Raw genomic sequence first — 26,949 nt, forward strand, 5'->3', positions numbered from 1 at the left:
TTATTACTAATTTCACTGGTCTCTGTGTCTAGTTTTAAATGTTCCATTACATCATTTGCACAAAGAATTCCCTGCATGTCGCATGGGAAAGATGCTGACCTAATTCTTTTAGAAATAACTATGTAGAAACATATGAAAAGATTAACAAAAGAAATATTATGTCACTACCAAATTAATAAGTAAAATAGCATGAAAATCAGTGTATAATTATCTAGGTTTCCATAGAAACCACGTTTGATGTGTAGCCAAAAAGACTTCTGATTGGGCTTCCATACTTCTGCTCTCCCTATAATAAACACGATTTCTGTTCTGCCTTTCACAAACAACTAACCAGTTTTTCAGTAGCATAAGTCCTTATCCTATACTCTTTAAGCAGCACTCTTTAACAGCCCTGATCACCCATATGCCTTTTTAAGATCTGAACTCTTGAACTTAAATAAGTAAAAGTATTTTTAAAAATGTATTATGACAAATACACGCTATCAACCAAAGGAAAAAAAAAGAAAACAGAATAAATCCATATATGATAACATTTCTGTGTTGACACAATACAATAGTTGCATAAAAAGAAGCAAAGGCATTAATCCAAGAAACAAGTTGGGGGTTTTATTACATTTTGCCGTTATAATTTTTCATTACATTTTCTCATCAAGCCTTCTCAAAGGCTTGTAAGCAAATGATCCCCAGTGCTAGCAAGGTGAAAAAGGTGTGGCCCATCCCCTACGTCCATATTCCATTAGAAGGCATGGAGGCACAGTGGCACCAAAAGCACACCATGAGCATGTCCCCATGCTACTGACTATACTCTAAGGGGAAAGTGCTCTGAAACTGTAAGCACTGTATTCAAGCTACTAATCTAGTCTTACTAATTTTACATTACTGAAGCTATGGTACTTCGTGGACAAAGGCAGTACCTCTAAATGTAACCAAAACATGGTTATGAAAACAGACTAGTGCTAGCTCAAAATTTTTTTTTGTATTGTGCTCCATTACATGTATGGATAAGTATAGTGCTAGCTCTCATATATGTTTGGGGGAATACACTTGGTTACTGCCAGCTGTTGCAGAAAATGTGAAAGATCAGCCTGGTGAAAGCCACCCTTAAGTGGACAGATTCCAGAAATGGACTCTGCTCCTCTTTCAGCATACAGAAACTCATGTAAGCTTAAAATGATGCCTCTTAAAATGAAACGCTGTCTCAAATTCACCACAGATGTAACATAATCAAAGACATTAAGCTAATTGATTCTGTTTATAGAGAATTTTTTAGATATATTAGAAATATGCTCTGTAACATAAAATCATATGTAGATGGGTAAAAAAGCGTAAAAATGCCATTATGTGTGTTCATATAAGAAATAGTAACAATTGGCTAAGCAGAACTCAAGTCTTAGGCAAGCTTCAGATGCTTGAACAACTATTCCTAGTCATTTCAAAAGTGCTTCATTTCCTTAGTTATTACATTACTGGGTATTTTCATCCTATTTAGCTTATTTTGCAGTCCAGCAGGGTCAATACTAGGTCAGTATATAATGATCTATAATGAGCTGGTATTTGCGGCTGTTGAGACCAGACATAATTGCTGGAGGTGAGCTTGTCATTTACTGCATGTTTTACTGTCAGTTATCAAAACGCCTGGTGGTGAGCATGATGTTCTGTTTAGCTGCAGCTTCTATGCCTTATTCAATGAGGGATCATCACAGTGAGTTCTTAGGAAACATTCTCATCACTAGTTTACTTCAGTGAGCACTGGATACATATTTTGTTCAGCAGTTCAGTAAAATATTGAAGTAGGTTAGTAAAAAAGGTGAAGGCATATTTACTCAAGAGCGCATTGTATTGCAAAAAGTTAAAAAGCAAAATTAGAGCCAATTAAAAATGTCCAAGTGCTACACTGGTAGAATTTTATGCATTCTGGTTCAAGTATTGTAGTCCTTATTTATATAAAATTTCCTCTTAAAGGGCCATCATACTCAATAGGGAATTTAATCTCACAAAAATTCATTACTGTTCAGAGCTGGCAGCATTTGTCATTATGCAGTTGTGTGGCCATAAGACAGAGGCTAAAATTGGACCATTCGTTTAGCCACTGGCTAGAACAAACTCCTCTTCTTGAAAAAAGGATAGAGAGAGACAAGACTGGAAAAGGCCATGTGTTATTTTACGCTGTTATTACCAGAAAGGTTAGGCAGCACATAACAGTGGCCATCAGAAAACCAAGCTAGAGAAATACAGTAAGAGCAAATCAGATCACCGTCTCCAAAATGACAGACCAAACTTTATCAGTGGTGCTGACCCAAAGGCACCCTGTCTGGCAAAATAAATACAGGTGATTTAGCCTTTCCATACAGAATCATCTTCTCTGTTCACTGCCCCCTTTCATGCTGTCTTTTAACACACACATTCCTCCTCTACTTTTTTTTCCCATATATGACACTTCTCAGGCAGTACTCCTGAGAAAATTTTGTATGTTAAGTAAGCTACCAAGCTACATTATAACCACTATACATTTATACAAATATAAGCATGACCATCCTTGGTAATACCAAAGACTCATGTAGTCTACTTTTATCTGTCTCCAGCTCTGGTCAACAGCACATCCTTAAGGCATAGTATAAAAATGGGGCAATCAAGTGGTGTTTCCTGTGTATCTTTTCCTAGCCTCCAATAATCTGCAGGTCAGGAATTTCATTATTCAAGTATGTTTATATTTAATGCCCTCAACAGATTTTTCTCTGTGTTTCCCAAACTCCTGTAAATTTAAGTTTTCAAGGTCTTGCAGTAAAAAGTTCTTCAGAGTAACACATTTTGGTTGTTTGAACCAACCATCCACTACTTTCTTTAATCTAGATTACAAAAATCTACACTTCCTGTAATTGAGATTATTTACAACTGTCCCCTTGTACTCCTTATGGGAACGTAACTTGGGTCATCACAGTGGTAAGGCTGAGATCTTGCATATTTTTCTCTCTGTCCCACCAGTCAGAGGAAGGTGACCTTAGTATGGGTACTTCTGTTGGTACTCTTCAAATTTGAGTGACTTTTCTGCTGAGATTGCACTCTTGGTATATACGTAAATTTCCCCCCAGTCCTTTCTCCTGTGTTTTTGCATCATCTGCATTTCCTTCCTTAGAGTGAGAATGATTCCCTTTCCCATGCATGCACATTCTGTTTCCAAACCCAGTGTATCAGGACCCTGGTAGTACCAGGTGCTAGTTAACACTTTCACTGCAAGTATATTACTCTTTTTATTTCAATGCATGATCTCCATAATGCCTGTTTTATCACCATGTAGTAAAGGAAGAAAAACTAATATATATAATAAAAACAGAGGGAGTATTTATATATAATAAATCTAATTTTACTATTTATATGTAATAAAAAAGGGGGTTTGGCCACTTACCAAGTGAAGATAAGACATAGTAAGGTAGATATTAAAATGAGGACTTGGTTAAACATTGCAGACTGTGTGCGTTGGATGGCTCTGTGAAGATCATTCTGTATTAATGGAAAATAGGTGTTATTTTTAGTTTTGAATTAATAAGGCATGAGCTGATTCTATAGAGGAATTATATAGTGCCCTGATAAAATGTAGTCATTCAAATGCACTTAGAATTTGCTGATCATATAGAAGGGTGTAAAAGAGCCAGCTGTAATACTGTGATTATTTAACTAGTTCTTTGTTCAACTTGGCACAATTCTGATACTACTGCAAGCTGCTGTAAGGTCTGTCTGCTCATGTCTAGCTTAAAAATTACAGGCTGTAAGGACCAATTAAGGCATAGCAGTTGAGTTCCCTGCAATTATGTATGAATGGAAGAGTAGCAAAAGAACCAGCCATTCCAACTTTCCCTTATTGGAACGGGAATAGTTTAGTTCCATGCCAAATCCTGCTGTGAGAAACCCTGCCACCTACTGTTACGCCTCCCAAGTTCAGGTTACTTCTATCATGAGTAAAACGTTTAACTGCTCTTCTGGTGTCGTTTCACCTTTATTTAGCCCGAGGGAATTCTAAATTCAACCCGACTCCCTGGTCTGTCCAGCCCGGGTCATGACAACTTGATATCTTAATTTTGTCTAATTTTGATGCAGAAAGCAGTTTAGTAATGCTTGACCATTTCTATAACCTAAATACAGATCTGGTTAGCTTCCTCTTAAAGTTCACAGTGGACTGTGCTGCCAAAATCCCACTAAAGACAATATACTAAAAAAATAGAAACTCTAAAATAGTTATTTCCTTTGTCATACTTACAATCATATTCTCTAAAGCATGCTTTGCCAGCCAACAATTTAAAAATACAGGAATAAACAGGTTTCTTAGGACTGGCCAGAAAATCTGAAAGAAAAATTAACAAATTCATTAAAAGCTTTTCTAGTCAAGAATAGAGCTTTTCTATTCAAGCAGCAGTGAAACAGTTAGGAAAAATAGTAATTATTAATGTGTTACTAGTGTGAGATATGGCTTTAAATAACATTTTTTCTTCCTTTGTGATTTACTATGTAAGAGAATTTGATAAAATAAGGACAGTCAGTTTTCTGTGCAGACACCAGAGATTCTTAGATTTTTATATCTAGCTGGTTTATTTTATTGATTGTCCTGTAGTTTGAGTTACAAGGGTTTGGTTTTGTTTGTCCCCTACCAGGGAGAAAGGGGAAAGTGATCTGTATTATTACTTCATTAAAGTAGCAAACCATCTTCTTGTTGTTGACGGATTTCTGTTCCCACAGGTACAAATTTGTTATCCACATAAGATTCAAATTTACTTAAATAAAAATTAAGAGTATTTTTGCAGCTATAAAAATGCAATGTGCAAATGTATTAAATCAAACATGTTTACCGTGATGATGAAAGGGACAGCATTAATTATTTCCAGGAGAAAGGGTATTCTCAGAATTTGTTCCCAGATATTCCCCTTCAAAGAAAAGGGAAAAAAAACCACCATGTCACAGTAGGCTTAGATATAGTTTTGATGAAAAATATATGTGATATTCCAATGCCACATATGGAGTCTCTCCCACTAGCTGAATTTCAGGAAGATCATTCATCTCAAATTTAAACACATATGTCAAATGTGAATATAGAATATAAGTCACTCTGGCCTATTTTTCTTACTGTTTATCATAATGTGCCTCACAGGCAAAAATATATACTTTCAAATCTGTATTTTTACTAGAGCAGATCTCCGTTTCCATATGACCATATATTATTTCCCTGCTATGACCTAGTTAATAAGACAGCTTAAAAAAAGAATTCTAATTGCATTAACTAGTGAACTCATTCTCTCAGCTAATGAAGAGCTTTGTTCAATTAAGTTTTCTTTTTCTTCAGAGAATAATATGCTCCTGTTTTCTTTTTTGCATTTTTAGGTACCTTGGAATCATACAGATACAACCTATCTCTGCTTTTTCATTCTTCAGACGTTAGTTTACTTTTATTTTTACATGCACACTTACAGGCAGACAAGGAGTGACTCTTCATACAGGTAACAGACTACCCTGCTGGCAAATTCTTTTATCCGCAACCACTTCTGCTTCTTTCTCTTAGAAACCTCTAAGTCTTTAAAATCCTGCATTGTGCCCAAGTTTTTCTTATCTTAATGCTTATTGTCTTTTAAGAGTTGCAGAGACATATATCCAAAGGACATGCCCTGCTCAGAAGATTTTACCATCAAATCAACTGTTTTGATTTACCTCTATGCCCAGGTGACTGCCCTATAGTCGTTACTAATGTTTGTTATGAATGATGAGCCACTCTCAGTACATCCTTCTGATAGAACTTCATGGCAAAATATAAAGCAAAAGAGGAATGCAAATATGTTGTATTTTCCAAAGAAAAAATACCAGTTCATTTTCTCTTAATCTTGTTTTATTAGCCTCTGCATGTTAGTTACAGAGGTCTGGATATTTCTCTGTATTAATTCTAATCCTGGTATTAATATACTAACTTATTAAGAAATAAGTATTAAAAAGAGGAAAGAAATTAAGTTAGGGAAAGACAGTAGTATTCTATAGTGAGTCCTTCCTTCCTTCCTTTGCATTTATCTTCTTTTATCTTTACTTGGTATTTTCTCTTCCCCAACTGTTTTGGAGACAGAAGTACAGAAGACAATCTAGTGCTTACTATTTGAATTAGGACTACAATATCAAAGTTCTGTATTTCTGCCACAAACACTTCAGTACATTTTAGGGCTTTTTGGCACTTCATCTTGCTTACATGAAATTAGAGGTCTTCCTACGTATTTCAATGAAAGTGGTACTGATCTTTTAATCTGCTTACTGCTAGCTACAGGATGGGGATAATACTACTTCTTTTCACATCTGAACAGTGACTGTGAATGATTACATGTTGCGATGAAAATCCATACAATTAAAAAGGAAGTTATTTAAAATCCAGTGACTTACAGCTTTACTAACTCTGTATAACATAGGTAATGCAATAACAATGTAGTATATGTCATGGCAATATTACAAGAATTTGCAGTACAGCACTGTATTTTCAGTTGCAATGACATATTAATCTTTCCTGTTAAAATAACCATCTGATATAACCACTGAAAATTAAATACAAGCCCCATAGCATATAAAATTCTTTTTCTATTTTCAACTTTTCACATCTGGAAGCCATTGTACCTATGGAGCAGGGATTATTGTCTTCCATGTAATTGTAATTGGTGGGAGTTAGACATACTTGAATGATTTTAAATACTGCATGTAAGCCCTGTAAGCAGAAGTGAAATTATGAGACTGTAAGCCGAGGTTTTATTTGTAGGAATAATAAAATCAAAAGAAAATTTGATTTTCCCAAATGACCCATTCTGCATTTTCACTAATTTCCTCATTTTTAATGCTAAGAGCTTTCTTTTCCGCATTATAGAAAAGAAATGCCATGTAATTTACTTGTTCAGGCAAAATGCCTGTGCAGATGTGCTCCAGGTACTTAGTGATGTGTACAGGTCTAAGATTCTGGCTTCCACAAACAAATGCATCATGTCTTCTGCAAAACTGCTTTTTGCAGTGAGAATGTATGGTACTGATAAAAGCAACTAAGACTGCCTGTGTGCCACTGATATAGTAGGGTTGCCAGATGTCTGTGATGAGTTTTGGCAATGAAAATTTCTAATGTAGACGTCTTTCAGAATTTTGGCCAAGTGCAAACCATCATGTAATGGGTTAAGCTGTGAGAATGCAGATTGTAAATGATTCATTCTTGGATCCAAGTGATCAGCATTGTAATACAGTGCTACCTTCTTTGCATTCCGCCCATATAAAAGCAATAAAAAATGCAAATTCACTGTATCCTAGTAGCATGATATACTATTATGTCTTCACTACTCTGCATGTTGAATCATTTCCCATATGTCACCAACCAAGTATCAGAAAGGTAAATTCCTTGGAGTATTCTCTTAAATAACCGCTTTATTTATTTTACAGGTTATTTGTGAAATCCTAGCAATGTGCGCACAAATGCAAACACAATCACCTTTTTCTTGTTGTTTTCTTCTTGGCTTGTCCTCTGACTTATGCCTAAATTGTAAAAGCTTTGGAAATGTTGGCATGAAATAAGTAATCTGTCACAGTTTTGCACAAACCAAGACTCTTCTGGTCATTCTGGCTGTGCTTATATAAAGTCCTTACAGTGGGCAAAATACCAGCCTTCTTGGCTTCCTGAGACTGCTGTAAAACTGTGGTAAATGGCTCTATTGTGACATTTCCAGATTGTAACTAAGAGGACAGGGCCAGAGGGAAGGAGGTGTTTGTATCAGTTGGATTGCCAAAGTGCATTTCAGTACTATTATTCTTCCTTACATTACTCTTATTCCCTTATGGGGAGTGGAAATACAGCCATCATAAAATTGCCTCAACTTCTGTGACAGGTATATGCAGCAAATCAAGATAGTAGAGCTTTACACCCATTGCACACTAATAAGTAACTTCTCATGGGAGCTGACTCACTGGTGTTTCTCTCATCTTCTGTACTCACTAAAATTGATGCAGACCACAAGCAGAATGGATAGGGATAAAATGCTGCCCAATAAACTCAGGAACAGTATAAACTGTGATTGCTCTCTACTGGTTTGGCACTGGGTGTGTTAATTTTTTATTGTTTCTGCTTATAATTGATTTCCATTTGTAACACCAACACCTAAATAGTATATGCTACAAGGATTAAGAAGAATAACTTTTAGACAGTAGACAGTTTTAAGCCTCTTAGCATTATTGGGTACTAAGGAAAACATTCAGGCCATACTTGATAAAGACACTAAAGTACAACTCTCCAACTTCAGTGGTGGCTCTGATAACTACTGAATGTCAGTAATTTAAAAATTAAAAAAAAAAAAAAATTATGCTCCAAGATACTTTTAGCTTTAGAAGCCAAGCCTTTTCATATTTACTTTGATAAATTATTTTAGTATTTTTCTCCTGAAGGTACTAAAAATGCAGAGCACCTAAAACTCACTAGGATAGTACATAACACAATGTAATGTAGAAAACTTAATAAAAATACTAGGAAAATATAACTTTTTAAGGAGAATGCAAATACAAAAATATATTGTATTCACACAAGATGATATCAAGGCATTTTGCAAAGATGTTCCAACAGCATCAGAGACATGGATAACACAAGTATGTAGGTATCCATAATTTAAAAAAAAAAAAAAAGGTATTGTCTTGGCCTAGTTTTTTGGTGTGCAGTTTTAGAGGCCTGAAACTTGAGTTATAGATACTGAGTAGCTTTGACATCAATGAGAATCGTGTCCATTGCATTATGGATAGACATATAAAACTGTGCACTTGAAAAAGCAGTATCCAAAAATCAATGTCACTTTTGAGAATGTGTTTTCAAATTAAACTGTGCACTTGAAAAAGCAGTATCCAAAAATCAATGTCACTTTTGAGAATGTGTTTTCAAATTAAACTGTGCACTTGAAAAAGCAGTATCCAAAAATCAATGTCACTTTTGAGAATGTGTTTTCAAATTAAAAAGTGCCAGTGGACAACGGAAAAAAAATGAAATTTAATTTCTGACTTCCACTCTCTAGGTATTAGTGTTGGCTCATAGATTTGGGAAACATGAACAGGGCTGCCTGTGACAATATGGTGTCCTCTACACATGTGTTTTTCTCAACTTCCTGCTTGTACATCAGTGTGGGCACAAATGCAGGCACATGAATTTTATATTGAAACATTTAACTCAGTTACTTTTTGTGACTAATTATGCCTAAAAGTAACTAAAAGTACTTACCTTATAGCTTAGATAACTCAGCAGCAGAGTTTCAAAGAGACTTATTAAAGCCACAGAAACCTTAAGTGATAAAATATGTGTATTAATACTAGCTTCTAAAGAATACATGACATTAAGCATTACAATGAAAAGTAAAAGATAATAAACAGATTTTCCATGCATCCTCTGAAACCACCTCAGCTAACAGCATTGTATTGGCTTTGTGTGGCAAGGTTTTTTTTGGGGGGGGCAGGTCACAGGGGTGGCTTCTGTGAGAAGCTGCTGGAAGCTTCCCCTGTGTTCGAGAGAGAGAGAGCCCATACCAGCCGGCTCTAAGACGGACCCGCTGTCAGCCAAGGCTGAGCCAATCAGCGATAGTGGTAGCGCCTCTGGGATAACGTTTTTAAGAAGGAAAAAAGCTCCTGGGACAGACAGAGACAGCAGCCGGAGAGAGGAGTGAGAACATGTAAGAGAAACAACCCTGCAGACCCCAAGGTCAGTGAAGAAGGAGGGGGAGGAGATGCTCCAGGTGCCAGAGCAGAGATTCCCCTGCAGCCCGTGGGGAAGACCCTGGTGAGGCAGGCTGTCCCCCTGCAGCCCATGGATGGAAGTCCACGGTGGAGCAGATATCCACCTGCAGCCCAGGGAGGACCCCACGCTGGAGCAGGTGGATGCCCGAAGGAGGCTGTGACCCCATGGGAAGCCCGCGCTGGAGCAGGCTCCTGGCAGGACCTGTGGATCTCTGGAGAGAGGAGTCCACGGAGCAGGTTTTCTGGCAGGACTTGTGACCCCGCGGGGGACCCACACTGGAGCAGTGTGCTCCTGAAGGACTGCACACCGTGGAATGGACCCATGCCGGAGCAGTTCGTGAAGAACTGTAGCCCATGGGAAGGACCCACGCTGGAGAAGTTCGTGGACAACTGTCTCCCATGGGAGGGACCCCACGCTGGGGCAGGGAAGAGTGTGATGAGTCCTGCCCCTGAGGATGACGGAGCGGCAGAAAATAATGTGTGATGACCATAAACCCCATCCCCGTCCCCGTCCCCCTGTGCCGCTGGGGGGTAGGTACAGAAATACAGGAGTGAAGTTGTGCCCGGGAAGAAGGGAGGGGTTGAGGGAAGGTGTTCTGAGATTTGGTTTTATTTCTCATTACCTTACTCTGCTTGATTTGTAATAAATTGAGTTAATTTTCCCCAAACTGAGTCTGTTTTGCCCGTGACGGTAATTGGTGAATGATCTCTCCTGTCCTTATCTCAACCCACAAGCTTTTTGTTATATTTTTCTCTCCCCTGTCCAGCTGAGGATGGGGGAGTGATAGAACGGCTTTGGTGGGCACCTGGCATCCACCCAGAGTCAACCCATCACAAGCATTTAGCATGAAGCTTAAATATTTTTATTTTTCTGACTAAAAGCACAGGCTGTGACTTGAGTCCTATGGCTCTTTTCAAAGTATAACACTCCAGAGAGCCTGCAGGGTGGCCTTCCCATGGTTTTTAGAGAGCTCCATACACGGTCTGTCAGATTGTGTCTCAAGTTTCAGTTGTCTGTTCCTAAAAGGTACCAAGATCTTTTCACAAGACAGAGAGAGAAGGAAGAAGCTGTAAATAATGGAAGTTAGTCAGCACTTTACTTTTCTGTAATAATGTTATGAATATGTAGAAAAACAAACACTTTTCTTACTGTGCGTAATTCAGAAAGTTGAAAACAACAAAAACCAATACAAATGAATCATTATTGATTTTAATATTTAAATGCAACTGAGCTCAACTTATCAGCCTTACTTAGATTTTATGTAGTTAGTGTATTATGTAGTTTAAAAATATTTAACTATCAAAAAAGTAAAAAATTTACGTAGACATTTACACATATTAAATAACCATAAAACTTCCTTAAATCCTTTGCATAGCAAATATTTGTATTTTAATGTATATTGTGGGAATATTCTGTCAAGAAAATGTACAAATTCAGCTGGAGCCTCACATCAAACCTACCTCAGGATTTCTAATTTTAAACTTACACTCACTACTACTGAAAACTCAGAGGAGTGCACTATTTGCACTCACAATATCTTTATCTAGAATTAAAAAAGATGCTATGAATTGGAAAATTATTAAAATATGCAATCAAAATATGATAACAGTTTCTCCAAATAAGTATTATTGTTTTATATAAACTCAGGTTATATCTCAAATAAAAATAAATCTTTGTTTGCAACTATTGTATATATCCCACCATGAATGCATGTGTATACACACACACACACATACACAAACATAAAAATTCCTATGTTTATTAAATAAACTTACTAGAATAAAACTGTAACAATAAGCAAATAGATCTCTCAGTATTTTTTAATTAAATTGAATACAGTAATCTGAATTTCTAAGTCAAAAATTATTAAAACTGTGCATACTTTAACCAAGAAATTGAAAGGTATTTTCATCAACAGATTCTTCCCTTAGTAAAACTGTATATTACACACAGGTACAAACCTTCATAATGGCATTGCACTAAGTATGGTGCAGGAATATAATGGTATATATAACCATTCTGGAAGCTTAAGGAACTCTTAATAGAAAAAATACATTTCACAAGGAGAATTCCCACAGCACTGTCCATGAGTAAAAGAAGTGTTCCTAAAATAAGCAGGCTCCAGGACACTGAGGATTGAACCACAAGTTTCAAAAGACCTCCAAGACCTACTAAGCACTGACGTAGTGCATCTTTTGTGACATACTCCTCTAAATGTGTAGGCTTCTATATTACAAAGTAACTTTAGCTTTCTAGTGTATTTAACAAGAAAGCCCATGAAGCGTGTCAAAAGCAAGTCATAAGGAATTATGAAATTTAAACTCATCATTAGAGCAGTGACTGACTCAACAGAGCTTGGTAATTCTAAGAGAAAAGGCTATCTAATCCTACAATGTTCTGTTTAAGATTTAATTCTTCAGAAATATATATTAAAGCCATAAAAATTCAAATCATTTAGCTCAGAGCAGCTAATCTTTATGTTTTTGTTGTACTTGGTCATCAAGTAGATTTCTTTGTTAACATCAACTTTTCCAAGTATCCTTTAACATCACTAAAATGCTATAAATCAATATTGTCTACAGTTATTAAATGCAAATAATTAAATCACCCATTTAAATATTACCTGTAAGCCCCATAAAGGCAAGCTTCGATTCACCCAAATAATAGGAGACCTGTTCATTATAAGGAAATAAATATGAAATTAATCAAAATCTCATTACATGTTTTGAACAAAATTAAAAGAAATTTGTACATGTAAATGGAAAATAGAGCAGCCTTATTTTTAAAAAAAATTCTCAGTAATAAAAATTTTAAGTCAGTAGTTAGCTACTGAGTATTCACATTGCTTGTATTTCTAATCCAGAGCCAATCATTGAGTTCCCATGAAAGTATTCCAACACCCAGTGATACTGAAATCTTTTACTTGCTTCAGTGGCTGCTAGTTCATCCCCTATGATTCCAGAAAGAATCAATTTTTGGTTTTGATTCTAGAGATGCAGAGGAATAACTTTTTGTGGTAGGAAAAAGAAACTTGACAATTTTTTTGTGTGAACTTTTTGCTATATGTGTTAACGATATAAATGGTATCTGACTCACAGGGGCTGTCATACCTTGGAAAAACCTCATGTTGTCTTAGTATTTAACTAAACTCAATAATTGGCAATTGATACAGTACTACTGGAATCTGGCACACTCAATGGCACAACACTTTACTGTTAGTCATTTACTGCTAGCCATATAATTGTTTTTAAATAAGGGCATCCATTTTTTTTCAGCAAGGTATAAGCCTTGGTGGCATTCAGATCTTGTAAGAGCATCCAATCCAGCAGTTCACTTATGCAATCAGAGGAACAATTAAGATATCAAAGGCAGTTTTGAATATTCAGGAATACAGAAGTAATTGCGTGAGAGTTATGGTAACATCACTATTATAAGTTAAAATGTCACCATTCCAGATGGAAATGGATTTGTCTTCCTGTTTTCCTACCCACCCCACCATTATGTGGACTTTTGGTTTGCTTTTTTAAATTAGGAACTCACCAATCAATCGTTCCAGGTGTGTAGTTTTGATCGGAACAACTCTGGTTTAATTCCTTACTGATAGTTGTCATCCCATCCAAGCAAAGACCATTTTTCATTAGTAAATGCATATGGGAACACAATTGTAAAAACATGGGAGAAAAGGGATATTAATTACAGTATTAAGTGTTCAATAAAATGCATGCAGTAGTTTGAAACCCTAGGCAATGGATATAGACATTTTAAAAAGTAAAGTAACTTCTAGAAAGTAGTTCTTGCATGTGTTCCATATCTGTAGATAAAGGACTATGAAGCATTTCAGGTTACATTTTTTGAGGATTTATTTTCAAACATGTTCCAATTTAAAAACAAAACAACTGAAACAACACTTTCAAAAGCTGAACTATGTACACTATAAATATTGAAGATCAAGAGATACTAGAAATCCTATCATATGGATAGGCTGGGATAGAAAGAGCACATATACCTGCCATACGCTCAACAGGAAAGATTACATCAAACTACACTTTATATCCTCTTGTGAGGATATGAGGAGGGCTGCAGATTCATGCAGCGGTAATTCAAGCAAGAAACTGGTGACATCTATGTAAAAAAATAGCTGCTATGTACATGTGATGTTATCTTGCCTTGAATTGCTGGCACAAATACTCCCTTCAAATGGTCATGTAAGGATGTGGGAATATATATTTGTGTAAACGATGAAAAATATCCTTGTTTATCCTTGACAAGCAAGGTCGGCAGAAAAGAGAAGGATTTGCAGACCACAGATTAGTAATAGCTATATTTTTACTGACTATGAGTGGGACAGGTGCTAAATGGTATCCATTAATAAGGATGCTTTATGTCTTCAGCTCTTCCCTGTACACCCACTGTGCCTGATGGAGTAAATGAAGCATACTAACTTGCACAGGCATTTCTGAAAAACAGGAAACAAATCTGCAGGGGGAGTCTGTGATGAAAAGCATTCCTCTCCGAACTGTCACTTTAAAAACACCAGGTGATGTTTTCTGTGCTCTCAGCACACCAAGTAGTTTGTTTCATCGGGCTGTAACACAGTCTCTAGAAAGGATTTTTTTTTCATACCACCGCATTTGTAAGACTGTATTATGACAGTAGTTTAGGTATCAAGCCCTCAGGACCTCTACAGGCAAAACCATTAACATTAACGGGGAACCATTTGGGAACAGGGCTGGTTTGTCTGGCATAGCTTCTAAGACTGGGGTCTTAGTGAGCATGCAGAAGTGACTTACCTGAAACTTCTCAGCCAGATAAATGTTATACAGAGATAGAACAAACTAACTTGTCTCTTAAATGTACCACAACACAATGTAAGGGAATAATATATATAGAAAATACAAATACACTCTCTGGCTGGTGAATTGTTAAACATTTAGATCAAAGGAACAAGCATGTCAGGAAAGATCTGGGTAATTAAGCAGTCTGCAAGATGCAGAAAAGTTTTTGCATATGAATACAAAAGTATCAAAGTATGCCTGTGGCAGAAGTGCTGATGTTCTAATCTGTTCTGCATACCCAGACATAACCTTGCAGTGTAATACACTTATTTGGGCTCACTAGAGTTCTCACAACAAAAGAGTATCAGCAGCTTTTTCATGCCAGAAACTATCAAGAGCTGTAAAATTTCAAGTCCCTGAGTTGCTGTGCTACTATGCCTAAATTTCTGAGGAAAGATTTTCTCTTCTCCATCACTATTAAAGGTTTTGTGAAATCTTTACTGCTTGTTCCCTCCCTAAACATTTCCTCTCCTTGAAGGACATTCTAAGATACATGTGGAGTCAAAAAAATAGTTTTTGCAGTTCTTGCTTTTCCAGGGAGAATTTTTTCTGGCCCTTTTTCAGATGTTCTTACTTCTTACAATAAATTTTGACAAAAAAAAATTCTCAGATGCATCTTCTGTACTTCCCATTCATGCATCCTTCTCTCATGCAATGCTGAGTAAATCCAATTCTTTAATTCACTTTGCTTTGGTTTTGATTCTTGTAAAATATAGTATTTCTCCTGTGCACTAGCTTTTTTATAGTATTACCCTTATTAGATTTAACTGATTTTCAAATATTAAAATTAGAAGTCATAGTTTGTCCTTTGCCTAATATTGTGTGAAGAGTGCTAGTTCTATCATCCCAAGCTTAGTATTTTCATCTGGGTTTTGTTTCTTTCAGTATTCAAGGCCAACAAAATCAAATCAAGTGAAAGTAAGTAAGTTAATAAAATGTGGTGCTTATTGGCATTTAGAATTAAGAAGGTTCACTATATCCAGGGTACAAATACAACTTAAGTACAGGATTGAATAAATTATAACTTCTTCTACAATTAGTGGTTGATTGTATAACACACACGGGGAAAAAAAAAAGCAGAGCACCCAATGAACAATGTAGAATACCATACTGACAATTGTAGGTGTGCAAAATCAGCATTATGACCATAGACCATAGTGAGTATAGAATGTACTTTTGGTTTCCCTCTCTTCAAACTGTGTAGACAAAGCAGAGGGCTAGAAAATTATCATCAATGTCATCTCCATGAAAGCTCAGTTTTATGTATGAGTCTGTTTCTTTCTAGGATCTGGGGGTTTAAGTAAAATTATTTAAGTAAAATCCTAAGTAAAATTATTTAAGCAAAATCCCCAAATTATTGTTGCATAAACTGTCAACCAGTTTATTTATTTTTCATAAATATAAACATAAATATGATACATAGCAATGTTATGTAATGATACAACCAAAAGATATGTTTGTACTACTATATCTGATACACAGTATCTGAGTAAAAAGCCAGGATTATTTTAGCAGTAAAGTGAAAAAAGAATATTATTATTTTAGTTCTTATTTCCATTCACAGTGTAAGACTAGTTTTGTAATTCATTCAGAACATCTGTAAGACATAAACCCAAACCTCTGTTGACAGAATATCAAACATTTATTCACTAAATTCACTTATTTCTTATAAGTTAAACAATGCTTTGAGAGCAGAAATAACAAAAAAAAAACATTACCATCCAAATCCTTGTGTAGGATCATCCAGCAGCACACGAATTATGTATAGGAAACAGCTTAGTAGCTTGAGAGAAAAATTGAATAATCGTATTCTCAGACCTATTTTAAAAAGAAAAGAAAACACAGAAATAAATTCATGTTCTTTACAGTTTTATCCACTTTAAGGTAAAACTAAAAGGAACTAGAATAGCTATGCTGCAACAGAGCAAAGGTCAATCTAGCCAGTAATCTGTCCTTGATATGGACAATCAGCATATCATACAGAAGAACATGAGAATAAGCTTGTCAGATATACATAATACACCTTTCCAGCTTCCAGAAATCTCTGGGTTAAGACTCCGTCTGTTTTAACGTAAAGAACTACTTGGTCATTTGTTTGAAAGGTCTTCTATGCCATTCATACTTCCTGATGCCATTCTTTGGGTCTTCTGTAGTTTTACAAGTCCACTATCTTGAAAGGGGAACAAGAACTACATATGGTATTTGAGATGCAAAATACAGTGACATGGAGAAGACATACTTTCAGCCGTAGGCAGAAAATATACAATGGCAAGCATTTAAATATTAACATCTCAAAGTCTTCATGCAGTAGCTTCTCATATAGAACATATTAATACTATCCCAACTTATAAACTGTAGTTATTTAACATTGAAATTGCGTAATTATGCGTCCATGAATCAGGACATCTGAAAGTCACACTGAAGGCACACCTGAACTGAATCAACAACTTGTTCTACAGACCATGTGAATATTGAAATGTTCTAGCTGAAAGGATATATCACAAATACTATTACAAAATATTACAGTATTTCCCACAAACATAGGTCTACTGCACAAAGACAGGGTTCCTTCAAAGGGATCCACTTGGACACTTGCTTCTATCACATGGGCAATTTATTTCAGTGCTAATTGGAGCCATTATCTACTACAGTGCAACTTAATTGTATTTTAATCAGATTTTGCAGTCATTAGAGGATTAGAGTTTAAATTTTCAGTCTTAAAAATTTTGCCAGTGTAAATATTTGTATCTAACTCCTGGTTTTAAGTTTTCGTTCACTAATTAAGTTAAAACTGCCAGTTGACTAAGGTTAAGTGGCGGGGAGGTCACTTCAAGCATTAATTTTTTTCAGTCTTGTGAACTGAGAGTCCAATTCAGCATGGCTGAACCCTCCTGCCCAAAGCAGAATATCAAGACCATTGACTGAGTCTTACACTGATGTGACTTCATTTGCACCTAGTCATAGTAAAGATAGTATCTTTTATTGTTGTGTTGCAGATAATGTTAGCAGGTCTGCTGAACTCAATATAATTACTGTTATCGTTTAAGAACTACAGCTTCATTATGCATACCCAAAGCTGTGTGCATACATTCTCTTTTAAGGAAAGAATCACAATTAACTTACAGTACTATTACATTCTTTTTGACTTTACTCAGTCCTCAGATCAAAATGAACACCTTACAAATAAAACTGATAAATCACCTTTTATATCCACTAGTTTCTCTCCAAGTAAAACACAATCTACAGCAAACACAGAAAAATAGAAAATAGATTCTTAAATATTCTACCATGTAATTGCTGAAAGAAATCTTAAAGATTATTACACAACACTGCTTACTACTTTTAACTGTGACATAGGAGTTATCACATGAGAACTGGAGAGACTTTTACAGCATCTTGTCATCTGTAAACTAGGGGTTAAAATCCTGTGAGAATCCTGTGACAAGTCCCACAGCTGTTATTGGCAATTAGGTTTGTGAATATTAACCTAGTGATTCCTGCTGTCCTATCAAGAGTAATTAGCCACAGACTATTTATTTCCCAACATGAGTGAAGGGGTTGAAGTAGTAAACGGATTGAGAGGCTGTAGAAGTTGAGTTGAGTTGAGTTGAGTTGAGTTGAGTTGAGTTGAGTTGAGTTGAGTGTGTTGCTATGCTATTATTTGATTAGGAAGAACCCCAGTACTTTTCTTGGACAATGCTATGATCTTTTTTTGCAGCTTTTTTGAACTGTAGCTGAAGAAAACATGAATTGTTTGTCTATACTAGCCCATTTGTAGAAGTCTCCTGGAGTATGAATTGTTGCCATAACAACTAGGCTATTACAACAAGAAGAGTAGATAATGTTAAAAAAAAAAAAAAAAAAAAAAAAAACAGCAAATGAAAAATAAAAAAAAACACACCTAACCACAAGCAAACAAAAAAAAGCCCACCAGGATTTCTTTTTCTTTCCAATTTTGTGTTGTCTAACTTTCTTAGATAAATACAAAAGCCTGTTGTTTGTTTGTTTCTTCTGTTTTTTTAGCTCTGTAAATGTTAATGTTGGTGTAAAACACCTCTTTTTTGCATTGATAATGGCCTGGTTTCTCATCATCATTTGAAATTATATGTTGGTTTAAATGCCAAAAGAAAATAGTGCTTTTCTGATTAAAGACTACATCAATAAAAGGGACCCATGCTCCTGCTTGCTGCCCTAAACTCTTAACTCTCAAATCTTAGTCCTGAAAGATCTAGAACTACTTAAGTATTCAAGTTCCATAGATCAATTCCAGCCTATGCTTCAGGCCGTGGATATCTCTACAGGAATGTGTTTCCCACAGAATACAAGGCAGGGTTTTCATACCACACATGCTTTCATTTAAGGGTTCTAGCTAGCATAGATACAGGGTGCGTATCATGGACTGGGTTATATATAAAGCTTATAAGGCAATAGGATAGACCTTGTACCATGTGATTGGGTCTGTTACTACAATATAAATACAGAAGAACAGGCCTCAAGTCTATCCTATTTCAGAAGGTCACCTCTCCTAGTTCTGTATGCCTCAGCCTTTAGAAACAGCATGTGCTGTCAGAGGGACCATATTTAGTCACCCCTGCTAAAGGTTTAATAATTAATGTAGGACTGCCAAATAAGCATTTTCTCTCGTCAAAATCTTCTGTAGCCTCACAGTTGGGGACGTCACCTGTGTGTTGGAATAAATGCATTTATTCCACCATCACGGAGATTGAGGATTTCAAGTATGGGAAGGAGGGGACAGTCACTACAGAGTGACTTTCTGACTGTGATGCTTCCCTTACAACCATTTTTTGGAGATTAATCCTCTGATTTAGAGAACTGATCTAAATCAAAGCAGAAGTAGCAGGGATAGCTGCTGAAGATCTTCCAATCACTTTCCATTATTCCTTTCTTGTAAAGGAATAAGTCTCTAAGATATTTTTGGTTTTTAGCAAAATGACCTCAGCTGCTGGCTTTAGGAGTTGGATGAAAATATACTGTTAATAATTTATATCCTGGTGATGGTTATCTTTTATTCCCTCTCCACTGAACTGAAACCTCACTTATTTTTTCCCTTTGAGACTTATTTTAGGCACACTGATAATGCAGTATGTGATCTTGGCAAGTGCAAGCAAGTCATACCAATATGTCATCTTTTTGTCTTTTTTTTGGGGGGGGGGGGGGGGGAGGGGAGGGGGCCCCACTGGCTGACACCTTTGTAAAATGCTTTTCATGCATTCGTTGAACTTGATTATACATTTGCTTGCGGAAGACTGAGTGGAAGCTAGGCTGACATTAGACACAGATGAAGGCTTGTTTTATCAGTTTATACAAATACTTCCAAAACCAGAATAATGAATGAAACAGTTGTTATTTCATGCTACTGGTCTGTATGTGGTTTCGATCAGAACAGTATTCTGAAGAAAATTCGTATGGATTCTAGAGTTGACTGCTCTGGTTGACTAAACCACTTGATATTACATTCTGATGTGTTAAATTCACTTGTGAAGTCTTAAGTATTAGCAAAAACTGTTGGTGAACGTGTAGTTTGATTTGGTTATACTATCTGGAAATTTGCTGATACTACTGACAATTATTTTCTCATTGATAGCAATGACATCTTTAGTATGTGAAGGAAGGTTTTCAATGCCCTCACTGAACACTGACTAAGATCTAAAGGGCAATATCTTTATTCATCAACTCCCTGATACCTCTGGGCAACAGAATCCTCCAACTTCAGTGGAGGATTGAATGAGTACACTTGAATGAGTAGCAGGTACTATCTCAGCAGCAGGTTTGTTTTTTGGAGATTGTATTTTAGAGGATTCTGGTTTTGATTATTTGGACAGGAACCAAAATCTGCATAAGCAGAAGGAGTGTTTGACTGAACTTAACTAATACTGAATGCTTTTCTTTGGGGATTTATTTTTCATTCAGTACAGTAATAGTTTTGCTGTATTTCCTATTTGTTTGTCCTCAAAATTGCCTTGGCTAACTGTTGGTTAAGCTTCTTGTATCATTAGAACCAGTAGCAGTGCTTGGGTAACCTGTGGGATTCTAGTGGGAAATGGCATGCCCATACCATATGCTGCTGTAAGTACAGTAAGCACCCCCATTCTCCAACTTACTTTCTGTGAACTGGCTGCATAATTCAACAATAGAAAAAACAAGCCTCATCTCTTAAGAGTTTTCTTTGGAGCCCTCTCCTGAGGACCTGTCAGGAAAAGAAGGTGCCCGTAATGACAGTGTCTTTACTAGCTGTCTACAGGAAGAACTCATTACTGTATTTTCATTCATTAATCAAAACCACAGCATGCTTCTACAAAATTTATCTCAGCTCTGTATGGCATCACCGTGTAGGAGAATTCCATCAGAATCTGTATTTTTCCAGCAATCATCAAGCAAGCCAAGCAGGAAAATTCTTGTGCTACTTGACTACAGCATGAACCCATCTCCAATAGGATGAATTAACAGTTGCTTCCCACTCTCTTGCTTATTTCAAATAAACTTCCACATCATTCCTCTCCTTTGGACCCATACATCACACTTACCCAATCATAACCTAGCACAGATGTCCCAGTATAGTAATTTATGACAAGTCTCTTAATGTGCTTAGCCAGAAGGGTATGCACTTGGCAAAGGAATGGCTATGAATTCATACTAATTAACTAACTTCTGGTTTAATTTTTGTGCTGATGATCATAAATGTATCTATTTTTAGATGTACAGAGTCTGCAATTCTGCCATCAAAATATGTATCTGTATATATGTATTTTTTTTTAATCTTGTTAAGATCTAAGTAGGGAAAAAAATTCTTTCATCTATATCAAGTGAGAAGGTACTAAATGGAACCTTCCTATCTTACCAGTGAAAAGAGATTTACAGTGAGTCAAGTCATAACTTTACAGATGATCTTAATAAGTAAACAGGACTGCATCAAACCCTTGTTTTGTGGACTAGATCAGGAACAAAAAGGCTATTTATTGCTTACAGCTTCCCAGACTGCCTTTCTAGCCAGGAGTAATACTCTTTTCTAGTTTAGGATGCTTTTTGTGTTTTGTCTTTTACTCCATTACACATATATCAGCAATGTCAGAAGTCAAAGGCTATAAAGATATAAAATACTTAAAGATGTGAAGTCACAAGGAGAAAAGTAGAAGAGAACTAAAACCATTTTAGAAGTTGTAGTATAATTAATCACATTTGAAATATAAATTTAGTTAAACTCATTTACCTCTAACAAGAACCACAGAGTGGTTGAGGTTGGAAGGGAGCTGGTTGCCCAGGACTGTGTCTGGACTGTTTATTAATATTCTCTATGGAGGGAGACTCCACAACCTACATACAAAAATGTATGAGCAAAAACTCATTCTTTGCAACACAGATTTGTAAACATAAGTAAAGATAAAACGGAGTATGAAATTGTTCTTCACACATCTCCTTTCTTTGTTCTATGCATACTGAGGTTTTATACACATTCTTTTCTTATTGGCCAAAATGCAGCAAGAGAGCTCAAAAGTGTGCTAATACAGAATAAGAAACTTATTTCAAATAAAAATCTTCATTAGAAAATAAATTTACCAACCCAATCTAGTTTGCAGGTCAGAAAGCCAATCATATCCTGGGCTGTATCAAAAGAAGTGTGACCAGCAGGTCAAGGGAGGTGATTCTCCCCCTCTACTCCCCTCTTGTGAGACCCCACCTGGAGTACTGTGTTCAGCTCTGGGGCCCCCAGCATAAGAAAAACATGGACGCGCTCCAGCAGGTCCAGAGGAGGGCCATGAAGATGATCAGAGGGCTGGAGCACCTCTCCTATGAAGACAGGCTGAGAGTTGGGATTGTTCAGCCTGGAGAAAAGAAGGCTCCAGGAAGAACTTATAGCAGCCTTCCAGTACCTAAAGGGGGCCTACAGGAAAGACGGGGAGGGGCTCTTTAACAGGGAATGTAGTGACAGGATGAGGGGTAATGGCGTTAAACTTAAAGAGGGTAGGTTTAGATTAGATGTAAGGAAGAAGTTCTTCACTTATGAGGGTGGTGAGTCACTGGAACAGGCTGCCCAGAGAGATTGTGGATGCCCCAGCCCTGGGAGTGTTCAAGGCCAGATTGGATGGGGCTTTGAGCAACCTGGTCTAGTGGAAGGTGTCCCTCGCCATGGCAGGGGAGCTGGAACTAGATGATCTTTAAGGTCCCTTCCAACCCAAACCATTCTATGATTCTATCAGATGTATAATAATGTGAAAAAACGTATGTCCCATCTGAAATTTAGGAGAGAAGATACTCTGAAGGCTATCCACATCATTTACTAGCAGAGGTAGTCCTCTCCTTTCCATCCTATTTAGGCACCCAAATTGAGATGAATTTTCCCCTGTGTGTCTATGCAAGTGTAATAAATAAAGCTTTCCCCATGGATGAACCACCAGCAGATTTGTTAAGCCTGATTCTCCAGCTGGAAACTGGCAAATAATTCCAAAGCCTAAACTGAAAATATCAGTTATTCACAGTACAGTGCCTTTTTTGTTGTTGTTTGTTTAGGGTGGGTTTTTTTGCTTAGGGGAATATTTTGCTTATCACACCTGGAAAGTTAGAGAAGCTTAGCCAATAAAAAGATCAAGTTCTGTAATGTTAAACTAGTATTTATTAATACTAGCTCTTACAGATAATGTTGTGGTTTAACCCCAGCCAGCAACTAAGCACCACACAGCCATTCGCTCAATCCCCCCCAACCAATGGGATGGGGGAGAAAATCGAGAAAAGAAATAAAACTCGTGGGTTAAGAACAGTTTAATAGAACAGAAAAGAAGAAACTAATAATGATAATGATAACACTAATAAAATGACAACAGCAATAATAAAAGATTGGAATATACAAATGATGCACAGTGCAATTGCTCACCACCCGCCGATCAACACCCAGTTAGTCCCCAAGCAGCAATTCCCCCCACTCCCCCAGTTTCTATACTAGATGAGACATCACAAGGTATGGAACACCCCATTTACACCACTTTGGGTCAGGTGCCCTGGCTGTGTCCTGTGCCAACTTCTTGTGCCCCTCCAGCTTTCTTGCTGGCTGGGCATGAGAAGCTGAAAAATCCTTGACTTTAGACTAAACACCACTTACCAAAAACTGAAAACATCAGTGTTATCAACATTCTTCCCATACTGCACTCAAAACATAGCACTGTACCAGCTACTAGGGAGACAATTAAATCTAACCCAGCTGAAATCAGGAGAAGATAGAAGATCTTTCAGTCTGTCTTATTTTTAAACACTTGATCTAGTCTCTCAATTTTGTTTTGTCTGGGTTTTTTAGACTGGGACACCGAAAAAGTAAAGTTCTTTTCCTCCTTTCTGTCCTTTCCCAGACACAAAGCCATAGAACTATCTTCACTGTATCACAAAGGCCAAAATGCATTACTTCTACTCTAAAAGCTTTATGTATAAAGCTATTGTAATTTTAATTCTTTACAGGTGTAGCGCAAATGGAGGTAAATTCAATCCTGCTACACAGAGGAAAATTGAGGTCAGTTACTGCTCCTCACAGCTATGAACTCCACTGGTCTAATGAAAATTTGGTAATATACAATGCTTCCACTCCTGTGGACTACCTGCATGGATGTATATAAAAAAGATTAATATCTTAGTTCCTCCGCATTATTCTCTTCTATGATGGCCTATGAATTTAAATGCACATGTCAATGAAGATATCGTTAAATCACACTAAAGACAAGGACTATATTTCTGAGGTACCACATTCAGGAAAAGGAGGTATGTCCTCCCCATTAGTTTCCTTTTGAAATTGTTTTCTTTTAGTACAGATCAGGTTTGAAATTTATTTAGGAATACTTAATAAAATTGAACACTTCAAAAAGCTAGGTACTTCTGCAGCTTTTTTAGACATAAGGTCATGACTTGTCAATGAGCTTTGCAATGTCAGATCCACATAAATTAGTCAACTTGATCATGATACAAAAATAAAATCACACCACCAAGTATTTGATCCTACAAAATAAGTATGTTGTTTTTAAGTTTAAATAATACTTTCTGAATTTGTTTTGGATATTATGTAAAACTGACTCCTTTATGGGGCAAAATTTTAGGACAGAAGAAAATTTATGATAACTTTGCTGTTGCCTTCAATGGAATTGGATTCTACTCAACGTATCACAATTATGCTTGACAGAAATTAATCCAACTGCTTACTTGATCTTTGGTTTTTGATGAAGAAGAGCTTTAGTCTCTCTTTAAATGTATTTTCATTCATATAGAATTCAACTTGCACCCTGAAATATAAAAGGAAGTATTAGGATTGAATATGAAAGATAATAAATTATTTTTAAAAAAATAATTTGTTTCCCTAATCATCTGTTCTTTATATATAACTGGAGGAATATATAGAGAGTGTTCAGCCAAAAGTTCACTTGGATCTGAATCACTAATGTTAAAAGATTAAAAAACAAAACAAAACAAAACAAAAACCAGCAAACCGAAAACTTAATTTATCCCCTTTACATGCAGAATCATTTTCATATTACATGGACACTCTACACTGCAAAATCAGAAACATCTAAAGTTTTGGTATTTTCATTGGAAGACTATTCTTGTAAAATTGACATTTTAATGATTCTTTTTTATATCTTGTTCACATCTCTGTTAAGCATTCGTGTCTCAGTTAAGCTTTCACTTGTTTGTGTTCACCTTTAATCAAATGCTCATGCACCAGGCAAACCACCCTCTCTGAACTTTGCTTTTGTCACAATGAAATACTGAGACGTGAAAGCAAAATTATGTTGCAATCATACAATATTGTACAGAAAATAACTCCCATTCCTGACTATATTAAAGCAACAGTAAAATCTGTTTTTCCTCCCTTCTCCCCACATTTGCCAGGATGTATTTCATGTTTCTGTCCCTCAATTCAGTCCGAGCACAATTCATGCAATAATTCTGCAGACTAATAGAGAAAACTGTTGCAGGGGCTGGCAAGGGCGGAAAAACACACGAGCATTAGTTGTATAAAAAAACTTAGGCCATTCCAGAGTTCTGTCATTGCACTGCTTGCTGCAGGATGAGTGCAGCATTAGTTCCATTTCCACCAAAGTCCCTGCTCTACCCAACTGACTGGATCTCCCTCACCAATCCCAGTTCTCCTCCAGCAATGAATCACGGTACCCCAGCACAATTTCTCTGCCTTCCTGAGCAGTCAGTCCTCAATTTGAGAACTGTTCTACTTTTGCTGAAGTGACATCATGAAAGTGAGTTGCTTCCTTGCCTGTCATTTCTCTCTATACCATCATGTGTTGCAAAACTGCATATACCTTTTCTGTTCATAAGCATACTTGATATTTATTTGTGCATTTCTTTCCAGCAGTCTTTCATCAAATGACTGTACCTCAGTTACTTGTTCTTATATGTACTGTCGCATTTTTCAAGCAGGAGCCTGACTTCAGTTTTCCCTTCTTGCATGGGAAGCCTCTGCTGAAACAGTTTTTGTATGATCTAATGTTGTCTGTAGTCTCTCTCTTCCCTTCAAAAAATTGTCTAATACCATACATTTCTGTACACTTACAGAATTGGAAGATTATTTAGTTGTGGGCCCAGAATAGATGGCATCTCAGGTAATGTGACTTTTTCTTGCTTGCTTACTTATTACCAGAAGTTTAGGCATATCACTTTCTAGGACAGGGTCAGCATGTCATAGAAAGAAGGCACAATCTGACTCACACACTGAGGTCAGTTAACTTTAGCTAGTCACTTAGCTTTGGTGTGGTTTCTTGTAGTATTCCTTGTAGAATGGATAATTACACTGCTTCCTATTCAGAGGAAGCAAAAACATAACCGTATTAAGAATCTATATTGGAACTAAGCTCTATAACGTAGAATCATAGAATCATTTAGGTTGGAAAAGACCTTCAAGATCATCGAGTCCAACCATCATCCATGTCCACTAAACCATGTTCTGGAGTACCTTGTCTACACACTTTTTCAATACCTCCAGGGATGGTGACTCAACCACTTCCCTGGGCAGCCCATTCCAATGTCTGACAACCCTCTCAGTAAAGAAATTTTTCCTAATATCCAACCTGAATCTCCCTTGCCGCAACTTGAGGACATTTCCTCTCGTCCTATCTCCAGCCACCTGACAGAAGAGACCAGCACCCCCCTCACTACAACCCCCCTTCAAGTACTTGTAGAGAGCAATAAGGTCCCCCCTCAGCCTCCTTTTCTCCAGACTAAACAGCCCCAGCTCCCTCAGCCACTCCTCATGAGATTTGTGCTCCAGGCCCCTCACCAACTTGGTTGCCATTCTCTGGACACGTTCTACCAACTCAGTGTCTTTCCTGTAGTGAGAGGCCCAAAACTCAACAC

At 36.8% G+C, this 26,949-nt stretch overlaps 1 protein-coding gene across 8 annotated transcripts in view; it reads right to left on the bottom strand.

Annotated features, from left to right (window-relative positions):
- Window positions 1–26,949, bottom strand: part of KCNT2 (potassium sodium-activated channel subfamily T member 2) — a 160,271-nt gene that overhangs the window by 99,029 nt on the left and 34,293 nt on the right. For 7 of the 8 annotated variants that reach the window (XR_007506969.1, XR_007506970.1, XM_049807707.1 and 4 more), the window contains exons 2-9: window positions 24,784–24,863; window positions 16,308–16,407; window positions 13,295–13,351; window positions 12,378–12,426; window positions 9,245–9,304; window positions 4,839–4,913; window positions 4,253–4,336; window positions 3,404–3,498 (exon numbers count right to left, since the gene is read on the bottom strand). Coding sequence is in view for 6 of the 8 variants with exons in the window: in XM_049807707.1 (XP_049663664.1) it covers window positions 3,404–3,498; window positions 4,253–4,336; window positions 4,839–4,913; window positions 9,245–9,304; window positions 12,378–12,426; window positions 13,295–13,351; window positions 16,308–16,407; window positions 24,784–24,863 (600 nt within the window). In the remaining 2 variants the exon portion in view is untranslated. The remainder of the gene's footprint in view (window positions 1–3,403; window positions 3,499–4,252; window positions 4,337–4,838; window positions 4,914–9,244; window positions 9,305–12,377; window positions 12,427–13,294; window positions 13,352–16,307; window positions 16,408–24,783; window positions 24,864–26,949) is intronic. The other variant, XM_049807706.1, reaches the window with a different exon arrangement.

Source organism: Accipiter gentilis, chromosome 8 (genome assembly GCF_929443795.1).
Source record: "Accipiter gentilis chromosome 8, bAccGen1.1, whole genome shotgun sequence".
In the NCBI taxonomy this organism is placed as follows: domain Eukaryota; kingdom Metazoa; phylum Chordata; class Aves; order Accipitriformes; family Accipitridae; genus Astur; species Astur gentilis.